We start from the raw sequence: 15334 nt of genomic DNA on the forward strand, positions 1-15334 counted from the left end.
TACATGTGTACCGGAACTTCGAAGAGCATTGCTTGCTGAGTGGAGTGATCTTCCCAAAGATCAGATCGATAATTTGATACTCAGCATGCCTAGGCGTTGTACGGACTGTATTTCATCGCATGGGAGACACACAATGTATTAACCATCATACCAACCATGTAATAGTAAGTTTTTGTAAAGGAGATATTTTTTACAATTGCTCCAGGGAGCAAAAATCGTAGTTTTTATGAATGGTATCATACATACACCATCGTTTTTGTTCTTTATCTTTTGTTTAATAAATGGGCTTTATGAATAAGTAACGTTTGTTTTGTTTCTGAACCTTTATTTGCCGGAGCTGGCATGAGTGTAGATTCTTTTACATGTAAATTTGCGGATGCGTCCACGAAAGCGTACCCGAATTTTTTGTAATTTTTTACTTTTCCTCACGAAGTTGAGGAATCAAACTACGCTAAATTATTAATGTAGCTCAAGTAATTGAAAAATTTCCACGCCTTCTCCCCCCCCCCCGTATCTCCAGCCATGTTGGCATTGCAGTCAGAGTCGACATAATTGAAGTTATTTATCGTATAAATGAAAAATTTTAACATTAAAATCTACAGGGAGGAATTGTGACCAGTGTTATCGGAAAAAATAATTTTCAAGAATAATTTCACCCCTCTCCAAAATTTTAAGGGATAATTTTGTGCAGAGATGAATATTTATTTTTTATTAAAATGAAAAATAAATTAGATATGACTATCTTCCCCCAATTTATTATTTGCATTTTATAACAATTTTACATCAATTAGATTTTTTCTTCTTTATTGAGGAATTTCCCTCATCATTGAGGGAATTATTTAATTTATGTCAAAATATATTTCCATATGTTCATATTTTATAATTTATCCCGCAAAATTATTTCTTTTTGTATTTTAACGATAAATTAGTCGACATATGAGCTCAAAATAGTGCACTGAAAGTGTAAAAATAATTTTAGCCAGGTTTTCGGGTAAAATACCTCACTCTATGTGTCGTATAAATGTGAAAATCCCATAATAGAGATAAAGAAGGTCGTATAAACGGTATTTACTGTATTCCTATAGTTCCACCTATATTGGTGATATGAGGGAAGTTTCAATACAAAGGAAGAAAGGGAATCTAATCGAAAGATTACTCTATTCACCAAGATATCACAAAAGAAAGGATTTGTCCCAGTAAAGAATGGAGAAGGATTTGGTCGCTCAGGGCACGACGATATCCATCTTGGCCGCTCAGGGCACGGTCGCCCAAGGCACGACACCTCTGTGTCAGTCCGTCCAGGAATTACTCACAAGCAACTACAGCACGACTGAAGGAACTAAATTGAACGGGGATATTTGGGAAAGAAAACCTGTTATAAAGACACAGATGCAAATTTCAAAGGCATGATAAAAAACATCGATAAGAAGGTGCCCACTATTAACAACAATGCAGTGGGAATCTAGAGAACATCAAGCTCTCTAGATTCATTGTAAATTGCAACACAACACTGCGGTGGAAATCTCAAAATTTAATTAAGATTTGTAAATGATTTTAAAAATTCACACAATTACCTATTCAGAATTTAGTAAAGGTCGTTGGGCTACCGGAGGTGCGAAGCGGGTTGCTATCGGTCCATCAGTGTCAATGTCTCTACAGAAGCCAACAAAAAACCTTCCATGTTTCAGAGTGCAATATTCTCTAAGATATTTTAATTTTAAAAACAAACTGAAAAAATTTTGGGGGAGAGGGAGGAAACAGCATTGATTGGGGTAAAGAGTGTTTTACCCGCATCTGTGCTGGTTTTTTTTCCGACATTTTTCCGTTTTTCTCAAAAACGGTACGCGTGTTACGGTACATAAGAAATCAATTTTTATAATTTCTCGAATTTCATTAAATTTTGAATGTTTTTCAGAATTTTCTTGTCAAGTTTTGCATTTCACTCCAAATTTGTCGCAAATGAATAAGTTAACGATCATTTTTCTCCGCCAATTAAACAAAAAAAAAAAGAACAACGAATATAAAACTTTAAATAAAAGAGGAAATATATATTCCTACAGTTTTTCGCCTCCCAACTGCTGCGTAAATAAATTGAATAATTTCATTGCAGTGGATCATGGAAATTACCTCCCGTCGAGTCACTTGATACACAGCGTCTCGTACGAGTCATTGTTCGCAGCGGGTCGCCAATTCACCAGTCAGTCAACGACGCCATTATCTCGAAGTACTTCATTGAAATTCACAGTATGTGAACTATACCGTTATATTATCACATAATCCGAAGACAGAATTTCGATTACAGGAACAAACCCAGATTTCATTAGCTCACGCCTTCGTTTCTTGGCAATGAAAGTACCCAGTGACCCGATATTTAGTTCATGTGAGTGACGCTCATTAAAAAGAAAAAAAAAAGTGATGAAAATAATTGAACAGGAAGAGAAATATGTGCGAGAAAAAAAAAATAATCATAAACAACTAAAAAGCGAACGAGCTTTTTTTAGATTTAGTCGGAATGATGGATTCGGAACGATTTCGGAAGAATTCCTATCACTGAAGACAGCTAATAGTAATATAGGAAGTGCTTCTCTCTCCTGTGCTATTCGAAAATGAGTGTTTCAGCGTCCACCCTGTGTAAGTGGGTCGAAACACCGGGTCGAATTTTTCTCTCTCTCTCTCGCTTTGAGAAAGTAGTGAAAGTCTGAGAAGCCGCTATTTCCAACCAAACACTTTTTCTCTTTTTCGCTTTCACAATAATCTTTTTCTTTTCCGCTTTTTTTTTCCGATAAAAAAAAGCGAGGGCCATCTTTCGGATACATTTTTATTTAGATTTGGTTGGTGTTGTCCGAAGATGTCGTTTTGACCCTCTTCGACGTGTCTCATGAAGTGAATACGATGGTGACACTTCCGAAGCTGCTGCTGTTGCTAACAATCATAATTATCAGTATTTGTCGTGGTGATCGTCATCCCTCTTACCATCATCATCATCATCCTTATAATCGAAGCGTTAATGGTACGTCTTTGAAAAGATTCAAAAGAGCTCCGAGTAAGTCAATTAAATTTAAAAGAATTTTATAATATATTTTTTACCATAGTTATAGATTTTTATATTTACAGCTTATACTTAAAGCTTCAAGAAATTGATGAATTTGAGTTTTAAAATTACATTTATAGTTATTTTTTAGAAAAACTTTTATTCGAATTGGAAGTTTTTGTAATTTTATTTGTGATTTTAATTTGAATTTCGTATTGTTTTCAATATTACATTCACTTTAAAATTAAGTCATTATTTTTTCAACAATTTCGGTTACTTTCTAAAAGAATTTCAAATTCAGTTGAAAGAATACAATTTCATTCATTAAATTCAAAATTTAACCATTTCCTTATGCGTTTATTATTTTCGTCTAATTTCATACTTCATTACTATTTCACGATTTCATTATATTTTTTGTACGATTTCATTCAACATTTTTTTTATGATTTTCTCCAAAAAAAAATTATTTAATTTCAACTATTATAATTTTTTTCATTACATTTGTTTTCATTCTTATTCAATAATTTTTCATTGTTTCATTCAAATTCCGAAAAATTTTAATTATTTCATTACTTTCATTCGAATTTCATTATTTTTTTTGTTACTTCATTATTTTCATTCTAATTTTTTAACTTTCTATTCAATTTCAAAATTTTTCATTATTTCTATATCTTTCAATATTTTTATTTAAATTTCATAATTTTATTAACTTTTTTCCCAATCTAATTGCTTTTCCAGAATTAAAATAATAAAAATTACTCTTTCAGAATTTTATTATTTTAATTCGACAATTTTGCAGAAATTAATCAATTCGGATATGTTTTTTTAAGTGAATTCTTTTGATACACTGATTATTTTGTATACACTATATTTGTTTACATATATATATAAAAATACAGTGAAATACTTATAGAAAAGACACTCAACATCAGAGGAACGCATTACTGCAAAGGATGTTATTGTTACGGATACTATGAAAAGAGTACATCGGTATCATAGAGCAATATCCTTATATAGGCAATTACCGTCACAGAGAGTATTGTTATAAATTATTTTCACTATTTATTGTTTTATATGATTATTATATTTACATGGTAATAAAATTTGTAAGACTTTTCGAAGAAACAAAAATGAGTTAAACCAATGCAAATGTCTCATCGGAATAAGCATGGTTCGGAAAAGGTAGCCATATTTCTGAGGGGGTAGTAGGCTAAATAGCACTAAAATACAATCATTTCCTCTCAACTCCTGAATTATCTTTCATCAAGAATGATTGATAATTGCAAACGTATTTCTTCATTTGACAATTTTTTTATCAATTCTGGTTATCCGAAAAGTGAAGGGTCGTTCTCAAGCCTATATTCACTTGATCAGGCAGTCTTTTACTCAAAGTACGTATGGTAAGAATATGCAGCATGAAATCACAAACAACGTCTCAACATTTAACAAGACACCCTTGCATGTTCATTTTTCATCAGTAAACCTACGCAATGATCCACTAAAATACCAGAAAGAATCAGAATATTCTCTTGTAAAAAGGTTAATCAAGTAAAATATAGAAACGCCTTGATGTAGGTTTATATAATAGAAGGGAAAACCATCTGCATCTATTTAGAAAAAAAAAACGAACAATAAAGTTTTCAATTTTTTCTCCATTAAAAACATTTTCAAGCGGTTCCTTCTCTCTTTTGTATAAGAATTCTTCTTTTTTTATAATCTGTACGCAATTATTATGCCAGTGTAAAGACATAATGGTTAAGCAAACGGAGACCCGGATGAAAGAGACAAAACAAAAACTTATTAGCATCGAGTATTTAGTAAGAGTAAAAATAGCAACGTGGACATCAATAGATGCGCTTACTCATTTCTCTCCGTAATTCGAAATAGGTCAAGAGATTCATCATGGAGGATCGGAAAGTATGGGCAATAATGACAGCTAAGAGAAAAAAAAAACTTATTCATGAATGATAAGCAGTCACGCAACAAAATACTACACGTTTTTCTCTAAAGATTACAATGTGCCATTACGAGAAGAATTGAAATGTTCGAGTTGAGTGACTAAGGGCCATTGCGGTCAGGCAGGTAGTCCATCATCATTTTGAACGACTTTCACTTTCGATACCGATTAAGGAGTAGACCGATAAGTTCTTATAAACGCTTTTACGTTTTACTCGTTTAAAACAAATCGAATCGTAACTTCCTCGAGCAAATTGAATGTCAAGTTTAGGATTTTCTTTTCTTCTACTTGGGAGAATTTTCCTGTTATTGAAATAGACATGAGATTAGATATATTTCTTTCATAAATACCGATTCGATTTATACTTGATTAAATGAAAAGGTGACGAGGGTGAAAAAAAGCACTTTTTACCAGAGCTGAATGTGGTACTGTATTTGAATTTTGGCTCGCGCAATGTGTATGATATCTCGTGTGTGATGTATCACACAAGCGCGGTATTACGCATTCGAAGTGAACCGTCTTTGATGAGAAGAGTGCAAAAAAAGCTTCCCGTCTAATTTTAAAGACGTCAACGCGCTTCAGCTAGATCCTTATCTTTTTCGATGACCAAGAAATTCAATCAGTAATGGTCCTTTAATTATCCTTTGGTACGTCCTTTGGAGAATATTTTATCGACCTGGGATACTGCTCCCAAAAACAAATTATTGTGTTGGAAAAAAACGTCAAATATAGACTGCAAAAAAAGTCGCTTACGACGTATCTCTATTTATAATAATAATTATTATTATTTATACTGAATATATAAATAATTATTATAAATCCTCCTTTCTTTAGAGGAGCGGTTCTCATCCTTTTTTGACTCACGGAGCCCTTTTAAGTAAAATCATTCTATGGCGGAGCCCCGTAGGCAAATTTTTTAATTATTCATCAAAGTTACTGATTTATTTTTACTATTTAAAAATATTTATAATTTTTTTTTTTAATTTTACTGTTTTTTTTATATTTTCCTCGAGCGGCCGCAGTTCCCCTGGAGAGTGCACAAGGAGCACCGGTTGAGAACCGCTGCTTTAGAGCGATAATAATAGAAGACGACGCCGAGAGAGCGCGGGATTCACCATGTTTCTGCCTAATAGGGCTGGTTTGCCATACACGTACGATTTTGAAGTCACATACTAGGCGTACGATTTTATAAATTCTCGATTGAACACTAGAATGGCCAGTTCCAAGCATGCACTCCTAATCCGCTTTTTTCACCTTCACACACACACATTCTTGACGGTGGTTCTGAAGTTGTTCGCTGCTATCGCGCATAGAAACCTACTTGTAAAGGGACCTTTACATTCTTGTTATCGTCACCTTTTCATCTTAACCCTTAATAATTGAATAATTGGTTAATCAATTAAAATGTTTATACTTTCTTGGTCATTGTATGAAAAATTTTCCCCTCAGTTGAAGAAACCGCTTGTTATGGAGACCTTGGTTGTTTCTCGAATGGACCACCTTTCTATCACCCGAAGCTCAGACCATTTAGCCTTCTTCCGAAGCCACCGGAAAAAATCAAGACCGAATTCCACCTTTACACTCGAGCTAATCAGTTCGATCCCATCGTTGGGACTCCGGATGATCTCTATTCCTGGAAATACCATTACAATCCCGATGTCATCACCAGGATCATCATCGGTGGATTCATAGACAATGAGATCCTTACGACTTGGAGGCAGGTGGGATTATAAATGAAAATTGAAACACTTTTCCAAAATACATAAGTAGACGCTTTTCGATACAAATTACGAGAAATTTCGCGAATCCAAACATGTAAAATACGATATTATTTTGTGATTTACAGCGTATGAAAAACCGTCTACTAGAATATTCCGACGATAACATCATCATCGTGGACTGGAGTCACGGTAACGGGTTGCCTTACACCCAAGCGACTGCTAACTCTCGAGTGGTTGGAGCTCAGGTGGCGAAACTCATCAATTACCTACACGTGAGTACATATAATGCAAACTATTCTACACCTCCAATATCCAAAACGGTATTTAACATTGCTAATGCATTCAATATTACTTTGTAAGTTGGTGGAAGTATCTTTGGTGAGTGAAGTTCCTGAAAAACTTTTGAAGTGGTAAAATAAATAAAATTTAGGAGGAATTTGATTAAAGTCATCTCACCAAAAAAAAGCGACTTTCAGGAGAACTATTAATATTTTTCTCTTTTTATTTTTCATAATTTCTGTTCTCCAGAAAATTAACTCCTTCACATACGGGCTTTTGGCAATAAATTCGGATGCTCTCTATTTTACGTATCGGCGATAAAATAGGCAACCTTGTTTCCACGTTTCAAAAAAAAAAGGAAGCGGGAGGAAAGGAAAAAAAATTAATGGTAGATAGAATACCGCATAATTCAGGGATAGCCAACTTTTCTCTATTCGAGGGCCGACATAATGGTCAGTGTCGCGAACCGCCCCAGGTACAAAACTTTGGTATATAAACCGCATGCACAAGAGGAGAAAACTCCGGCATAAAAGCCGCACCCAGTATGATTGTTTGCCATGGCATCGTGGCCCTCAATAATTATTATAATGAATTATTGATACTTCTCCATTCTTCTCTTTTTTTTTTTTTTGGAATTTTGAGAATGTTTTTGCATTTTTGATTCTCAAAAAAAAACAAAGCATTAAAAACAAATGTCAGCGAAACTTTATTTTTCAAATTTTAACTGTTTTATTATTTTTTTTCGTCAAGAAATAATTTACTTCGTTCGAATTTTTTCAGCCAATCTGATGCAGTGTAGATATATATTCATTTTTACATAAAAAATCTTTCCAGAATTTCATTGCTAAATTTTATGTGATATATCATGCTTCCAGGAGAATTTTTCTCCTGGAAGCCATCTGCTCTCCGATGAAAGGCGCCAAAGTTCATACTCGCCATATTTCAAACTTAAAACTAACACAATCCTCTAAGTGAGATCTTAACTCCATGAGGTCAAAACAGAAAATTTTACAGTGACAATAAAGCAACCCACACATTTGTGGCTACAGGGTCTGAAAGAGTTAAAATCTGGGGGGGGGGGGATCATTAACAGGAGTATAGATAGAACTGAGGGGGAAGGGATAACTTTAGTGCATAGGATTACGATAAAGTTTCCCGACGATGAGAAGAGAGAAAAGAAAACAAAGAACTCTGGATTGGGTTTCTCCCATTGGCTTTTGGACGAAATATTACGTCCGTGATCGTAAAGATCCATTTGGCAGCTAATTTTCTCCATCATATATGCTGTTGGATACATTTGTGCATCAATAGATTTTTTATTTCATTTATGAAGTAATCTTTGCGTTTTCCCAAGAGATCCGTGATCTGCTGAAGTAAATCGCTCGTGCCACTATTATCACTCCCGAAACTGATACAGAGTGATTTGTGAACACATTTGGAGTATTTTTTTTTAAATCAGAACCATATCTCTCTACAAGTGATGTGGCTGACCGAATCACACGGGACTTACAGGAAACCCCATGTACTGCGGGGTCAGTGATGCTAATAGAAATTTTTTTGTGTGGAAAAAAAGTATCATTGAATTACTCCTGAGTTCGGGATAATGAACATGGAATAAATTATCTTGATGTGTTGACATAAGTTTTCACACGGTCATGTTAAACTTGGCCGTATTGTATTCCGAGACAAAAATTTCTAAATTTTTGCGATAAGCCATTGTCTCTTTTGAAACATTCTTTTCTTCTCACTCTGAGTTTCACACACAATAAAATTTCAAAGGCACCAGTAGAGAAATTACAGTACAGTAAATAATAACGTTTTCCAAGATGTATCAACCATTGCACAAACCGAGGATTACGTGATGGATAACTGCAACATTATGTAGTAAATAATACGAACAATGTTTTACTTTCTTCTATTTTTTTTTCTTCTTTTTTTTTCTTGCAGATTAAATCAGGCAGTAGCCCGGAAAGTTTCCATATAATAGGACACAGTTTGGGGGCTCAGATCGGCGGTTATGCTGGTGAAAGACTTCATGGGCTCGGAAGAATCACTGGTTCGTATTCTTATTTTACGCTCGTTGCACCATCACTCTTTCGCGGCTGATCTTAATCAAAAAACAAAATAAGGATTCGGGGAAGAAGGCGCCGCTTCCGCTTATTAAAAATTATCCGTTTCTTTATCGATGTTGCCACTCATTGTACTTTTCTTTTCATCCCGTATCAGTCTTCTGTATGTTAGTAGGATGGAAAAAGAAAAGTAGTCTAAAATAAGAACAATTCTTCTAAAGATATGAATGATAAAAGATCAATTATTCAACTTGTTAATGATGTAATGCAGGAATAGTGAAAATAAAAATAATTTTACACTTAGACTAATAATGCAAAGTTACGAAACCCCGGGAAAAAAACAAAAGTTTCCAAAACAATTCAAATGTCTCCATAATGTGAATAATCTGCATTAATCGTCATTTTTCAAAGTAAATTTTACTTTTGAAATGCCTCGTCGTTGCATCAGTTCTGGCACTGTGATGCCGGTAGAATCTTTTTTAGTGTTCGGAATGTTCAGTTATTATGACATTGTGGACAACCCTTTCTTCCTAAATATTGAATAATTCATGAAAAGTATTGAATGTGGAATTATTCTAAATACGGCTAAAAATTACAGCCTACTTCTTACAAGTAGTACAAGGCTTGTTCCTGAAGGTGGGCGGAATTATTTAGATGAAAAGATTATATTCTCAAAGCTTTGATTTCGAAACTATCTGAAATAACATCCACTGTTTGACTTTTTGCGTGAATACAATAGAATTGCTGAATGAAAAGGAATTAGAAAAGAATTAAAGAAAAGAAAGAATTAGAAAAAAGAGATAGAATTAAAGAGAATAATAGAATTGGTGAAAAGTTCAAAAAATTGTCCTCCAGGAGGAAGCAATGGGTGCTAAATCAGTTGAAAGCAATGTGAAAGTTGTTATAAATTTACGAATATAATAAATGACCTCCGAATTCAAACGTGGGTTGGTTTCAAAGCTAGACGCATATTGAAACGAGCATGAGGTGACGCACATTCTCCACTTTGTCAATACATTTTTCCGTAACAAATCGGCTAAAAAAATAAACAGAAAAATTATTGTGTAAAACAATACAATTCATGTTATTTATCATGTACAGCTATAAAATATTTGAATACCTATTTAAGTACCGGAAGTAAAGTCGGCAAAATTTTCGCATAAACGTCATAATCATCATCAACATCACTTTGAGGGACCGGCGCAAGATGATCCCCACAGAAATCAATGCTAAAATTTCCGATTTTAATTAATTAATTTTAATTATTATTATTATATTTTTAATTAATTTCCGATTTTTTAATGCAGAAATGCGGAAATTCAGGGCGGTTTCCCAGCTCTTTAATAATTTTAAGATCCATTGGGAAGGAAGGCGGAATCTCCGACTTCGGTGGGAAGCTAGAAGGGACTGGTCATTCTGTTGAACCAGCCTTCTAATACCTTTAGCCTCCAACATTTGATAATCATTTCCATTAACGAGCGGCCACACTACTTGGCCGTGACCAGCCTTGCCACGAGTGTATCCCTGGCTTCACTGAAAGAGGGAAATATCACGCGTTCCAAAAAGTCTCATATTGTAATTCATGGTATCAGACTGCATCACCACCTACGCCGATTCAGCTGAAGCGCAATGGCCTGAAACTGCTTATCATCAAAAGCGTATGCTTTCAGGGAAGCGCCATAAAAATTTCGCCTCTCGGAAACGCATTACTTACTACCTTTGGCATTCGCTACCATTGACCAGGACGATTTCATTTTTCCCTTACGTGAATTGCAGTAAACAGTGTTAATACGGCATTGAGCGCGTTAATCCTTCAGAACACACATTGCAATAATTACATAACGAAGACTTGTGAGGGCGCGCGATAGTCCAGGTCGATAAAATACTCTCCTGAAGTACTACGGGATGTTTAGGGGTGTCGCGAGTTCGATAACCGACTCGTCCTTGTCAGAAAACTTTCCTGGCACAGGGTGCAACATAAACGGCGACATGAACCGCACAACAGGTCAACCGTGACCCCCGCTCTGTCCCCCTAGAGGATATGAGCTTTTCCGTCTCAGGAGACTTACGCCACGGTGGAAAAATCCAAGACTAGCAAGTCTCCCTCTCCAGGACAGACATGATCACAGAAAAAGATTACTACCGCAGTGAGGCCAGCATCAAGCCGTTAGCGCACCAACCTCTCGATGAGTATGAAAAACAAGGGCTGCCGTTCGGAACTAGCAATAAATTGTAAGTCCCGCTCTAATTAGCCCTCGTGTGCAGAAAATGACCGTGGTGCGACAGAAATGATCAAACGAAGTCTTGTGGCCCACAGCAGATTAAGCGATATTACGGTAATGAGAATTATCGTAAACCAAGAAGCGACGTGATTGGCTGAATAGGGCTTTGCACTGGAAAAAAGGTGTACCTGTGAAATGTACATCCGGGTAATATTCTAGGTGTTTGTGCAAGGCTGTGGGAACAGTTCCAATAAGTTGGTGCAGGGTAGACCTATTTAAAAATCCACCAAGTCACATATTTTATCGCTGTACCATAATTATATCGGAAATATTACTACCAGCCGACAACAACAGAAGTGCAATGAGCATGCGCAACTAAGAAACCAATGACTTAATAAAAATATTCCACAGGTCTGGATCCTGCCGGGCCTTATTTCAGAGGTGTATCTCGGAGGGTAACATTGGACTCGGAAGACGCCACATTCGTTGACGTCATTCATTCGGATCCAGCGACTTTCTTCGCCATAGGTGAGCAATATCAGAGCACTAGTCATTTTTCATCGGATCATCAAAAAACAAATGCATTGATTTAGCAGTACGTTGTTGCGTTGCATTCACTTTAGGTCTTGGTACGACTGACGACATTGGACACATAGACTTCTATCCTGACGGTGGATTGCCAACTCAATGCGACTCCGAACTGCTTCAATCGATATCCGACGGACGGATAATATTTGGAAGTAAGTTTCTCACATACTAGTTCACAGTGGTATGTTATAAGAGGGTATTATCATTATTATTATTTTTTCGATAGTGCATTCAAAACTTAGTTAATGCACTTATGATAAGTATTCCCCGCGATTGTGCAATACGGAGCCTTAACTAGGATTTTTGTCCCCCGGGACAAATATGATTCAGCCGCACGGGGCAACATTATTTTCCCTCTCCACAACTTTAAAATTCGATAATTTTATAACGGTGTTCTTCGTTCCCACATCTAAAGTTTCCGCCCTTAATTTTTGCTACCCGGAGCTAGTTCCGGCCCTAGCGTCAATATACAGGGTGTCCAGTAAATGCTAATGCGGCCTTTATCTCACCACTCTAAATGTTTCGCGGTTCCAAGTGATCTGCAAATGTGTCGCGGACCGCTCAAGTGCTCTGGAGCTGTACCGCGTGTCATGAAAGTGATCCGTGATTGTGTAGCGGATCACTTAAGTAATCTAGGAATGTGCCGCGGGTAACTTGAGTGATGTAGAATCGCCCTGAGGGCCACAACAGTGTTATAAACCTGTGCCAGATGTCACTCAAGGGATCGCTGTATGCGACACGGATCGCTTAAGTGTCTGGAACTGTGTCAAGGGTGACTTAAGTTATCTCTGAATGTGCCACGGGTAGCTTAAATTGACTGGAATTGTGCCACGGGTGACTTAAGTAATCCGCAAATGTGCCGCTTAGTTCATTTTTACAAAATTAGGTATGAGAGGTACAGGCCATATCGTAACCTCCAGGGGAACATTTGATACGCGGGCCAAGGGCCTAGGAACGCACTGAGGGCTGCTTAAGTGCTTTAAAACTGTGCCCACGTGTCACTCAAGGGATCTCTAGATGTGCTAGGGCTCGTTTAAGTGTCCTGGAACTGTATCGCGGGTTACTTGAGTGATCTTTGAATGTGCCACGGGCCTACTTCAGTGATCTGAAAATGCTCTGGAATTGTGCCACGGGTCATTTAAGTGATTTTTTAATGTGCCGCTTAGTTCATTTTTAGAAAATTGGGTTTGAAGGGGCAAGCCACATCAGATAACCTTCGGGCCACATTTGTTCTGCGGGGCAAGGGTTTAGAGGGTGAGTCGCAACGAATATCTTAAAAAGAAATTTTGAGTTATTATCCTTCGAATAGCATTGAAATTAACAGAAATTGTTTATAATAACATATAAAGATATATTTTCTTTCGAAATTACGATTTGTTTTTAATTTTTTTTTTCATTAAAAGATTAAAGTTTTGATAATGTGGGGGAGAGGTCCACAAGCCCCTCCCTCTTCCCCACGTACGTCTCTGATCCCACCAATATGCATTGGGGGTGGGGCAAAACTGACGAAATTTTGCTGACGGGGGGGGGGCGGCTCAAAAATGACTAAAACCTGGTTGCGTAATACTTGAAAGGACTCTTTGCAAAAGTGATTACAGTACCCAAATGATAGCATTATCCTTGATTCTAATAAGCGCACTGTATATAATCAAATATCTATATACAGAATGTCATAGTGATGGACTCGCATCGCGAGGATCAGGTTTCGAACCCCACCGTCACCACAGTGATGACCGACTGAAATTTTTGCTTTTCCTATTCACGATTTTCCGTGATTTTCAACTTCGAAGCACGAATGCGAGCCGATCTCCTCTTTAAAATATCTCACCACATATAGTGCTACACATATTCAATCGTTGTGTACTTCACTCATAGTTAGAAAGATTGATGGCAGAGAAAGCATTACACAGAAACAAACTTTTCGTCAGGTTCACAAGGGGCCGTTCAAGTATGACGTCATCATCGATGGGGGGGGGGATTCCAATTAGCTGACTTTTGATGACAAGGGGGGAGGAGGGTTTGGATAATGCTTACGTCATCAACCACCCTTTATGAAACTATGAGTTGAATCCAGAGGGGTAGAGCTGATGACGAAATTTTGCTGACAAGGGGGGGGGGGTCAAAAATGGCTAAAAATTTGCTTACGTAATACTTGAACGGGCCCCCAACACGAACACGCACATTGTAACGCTGAACCAATTCGTTAGAAATTTCACAGAGGAATGTGGACGAGGTGTATGGTTTAGTAGTAGTCGATGGCGTTTCCTAAAAGACATGCTATTTCTAGGGTAAAAAGCTTGAGAAACGCTAGTATGGACAGGGGAAACAAAAAGAAGAAATAATCATAACACCTCTCCTACGACTCAATATTTGAATCTCTTCATAATGTGTTTCGCAGCATCACACACGCAATCATATTTTTTCCATTGTTATAATCTCTGTTCCTTTTCTTTCCAGTCGCAGCGAATATTGCGGCCTGCAAGCACCTTATATCTATCGAATATTTCGTGTATTCTTTCAACCTGGACCGCTGTCAACCTATTGGAGTCGAATGCCCATCGTACGAAGAGCTTCTCGCGGGACACTGCGATTGCGGACCCGCGGGCGACAGATGCGCTTTCATGGGGCTCTTGGCATCGCTCAACCAAATCCCTTATGGCCACGTCACCAGGCATAATAAGATGTATTTGAAAATGGGACCGGCGAGACCTTTTTGCCGTAAGAGTTCGATTCAGTTTTCGTTTTATGTACTTTCTTATGATGTGTTTGAAGATTCATCGAAGCTTCAGATAAGTTTGAATAGTGTTTAAGATTATTCCGCAATTGCTGTATATATCAGTCTGCAACGGTCATTAAGGGCCATTCAAGTATTACGTAAGCAGATTTTAAGCCATTTTTTTTACCCCTTGTCAGCAAAAGTCAGCAAAACACTGATCCTCCTCCCCCTGTCAGCAAAAATTTCGTCAGCAGCTTAGAATATTTCATATCTTCAAAAAGGGATGGTTAATGACGTAAGCAACCTTAAAACCCCCCTCCCCCTTGTCATCAAAAGTCAACAAATCCGAAATCCCCTTGCCCCCCCCCCCTCGATGCTGACGTAATACTTGAATGACCCCTTACAAAACGATATCTCCTTTGTTATGATTGTAGGATTATAATATTGTAATACTGAAATTTTTCATATCCGTGATTCCCAACGTCCCGGGGAGACGATATGATTTTTAATGGGAACCAATCAGTATTTATGATAAATCATAGTTGATGAAAAAAAATATTCGTATAGAATTAATGAAAACTTCATATTCAATGAAAAAAAAATAAACAATTTCAGAAATAATGAAAATCAGTATTTGATAAATTTAATAAATGATAAAGAAAAATAATTTAAAAAGCAATGAAAATTCATATTTAATAAAAAAATAACTTCGGAATTAATGAAAAAATTATCTCAGAATATAGCCGAATCC

At 36.6% G+C, this 15334-nt stretch overlaps 1 protein-coding gene across 1 annotated transcript; it reads left to right on the forward strand.

Moving 5' to 3' along the window:
* Window positions 1-1203: 1203 nt before the first annotated feature.
* On the forward strand, window positions 1204-14677 carry LOC149090357 (pancreatic lipase-related protein 2-like). Its single transcript, XM_089249616.1, has 8 exons — window positions 1204-1288; window positions 2849-3043; window positions 6438-6709; window positions 6835-6981; window positions 8936-9044; window positions 11691-11807; window positions 11903-12019; window positions 14325-14677. Exons 1-8 carry the CDS (start codon window positions 1204-1206, stop codon window positions 14675-14677), a joined length of 1395 nt encoding a protein of 464 aa, XP_089105742.1.
* Window positions 14678-15334: the final 657 nt, after the last annotated feature.

The sequence above is a fragment of the Pholcus phalangioides genome, unplaced genomic scaffold (assembly GCF_987345545.1).
Source record: "Pholcus phalangioides strain wild (caught in Gottingen) unplaced genomic scaffold, Ppha-v1.0 ptg000001l_1, whole genome shotgun sequence".
NCBI classification, from domain to species: Eukaryota; Metazoa; Arthropoda; class Arachnida; order Araneae; family Pholcidae; genus Pholcus; species Pholcus phalangioides.

Excerpts from the sequence above, each read along its gene's own strand:
- LOC149090357 (XM_089249616.1), top strand. The coding sequence starts at position 1,204 with ATGGAGAAGGATTTGGTCGCTCAGGGCACGACGATATCCATCTTGGCC. Across the intron at positions 6,710-6,834 it reads TCCTTACGACTTGGAGGCAG|CGTATGAAAAACCGTCTACT; the intron begins GTGGGATTATAA and ends TGTGATTTACAG. Across the intron at positions 12,020-14,324 it reads CGGACGGATAATATTTGGAA|TCGCAGCGAATATTGCGGCC; the intron begins GTAAGTTTCTCA and ends TTTTCTTTCCAG.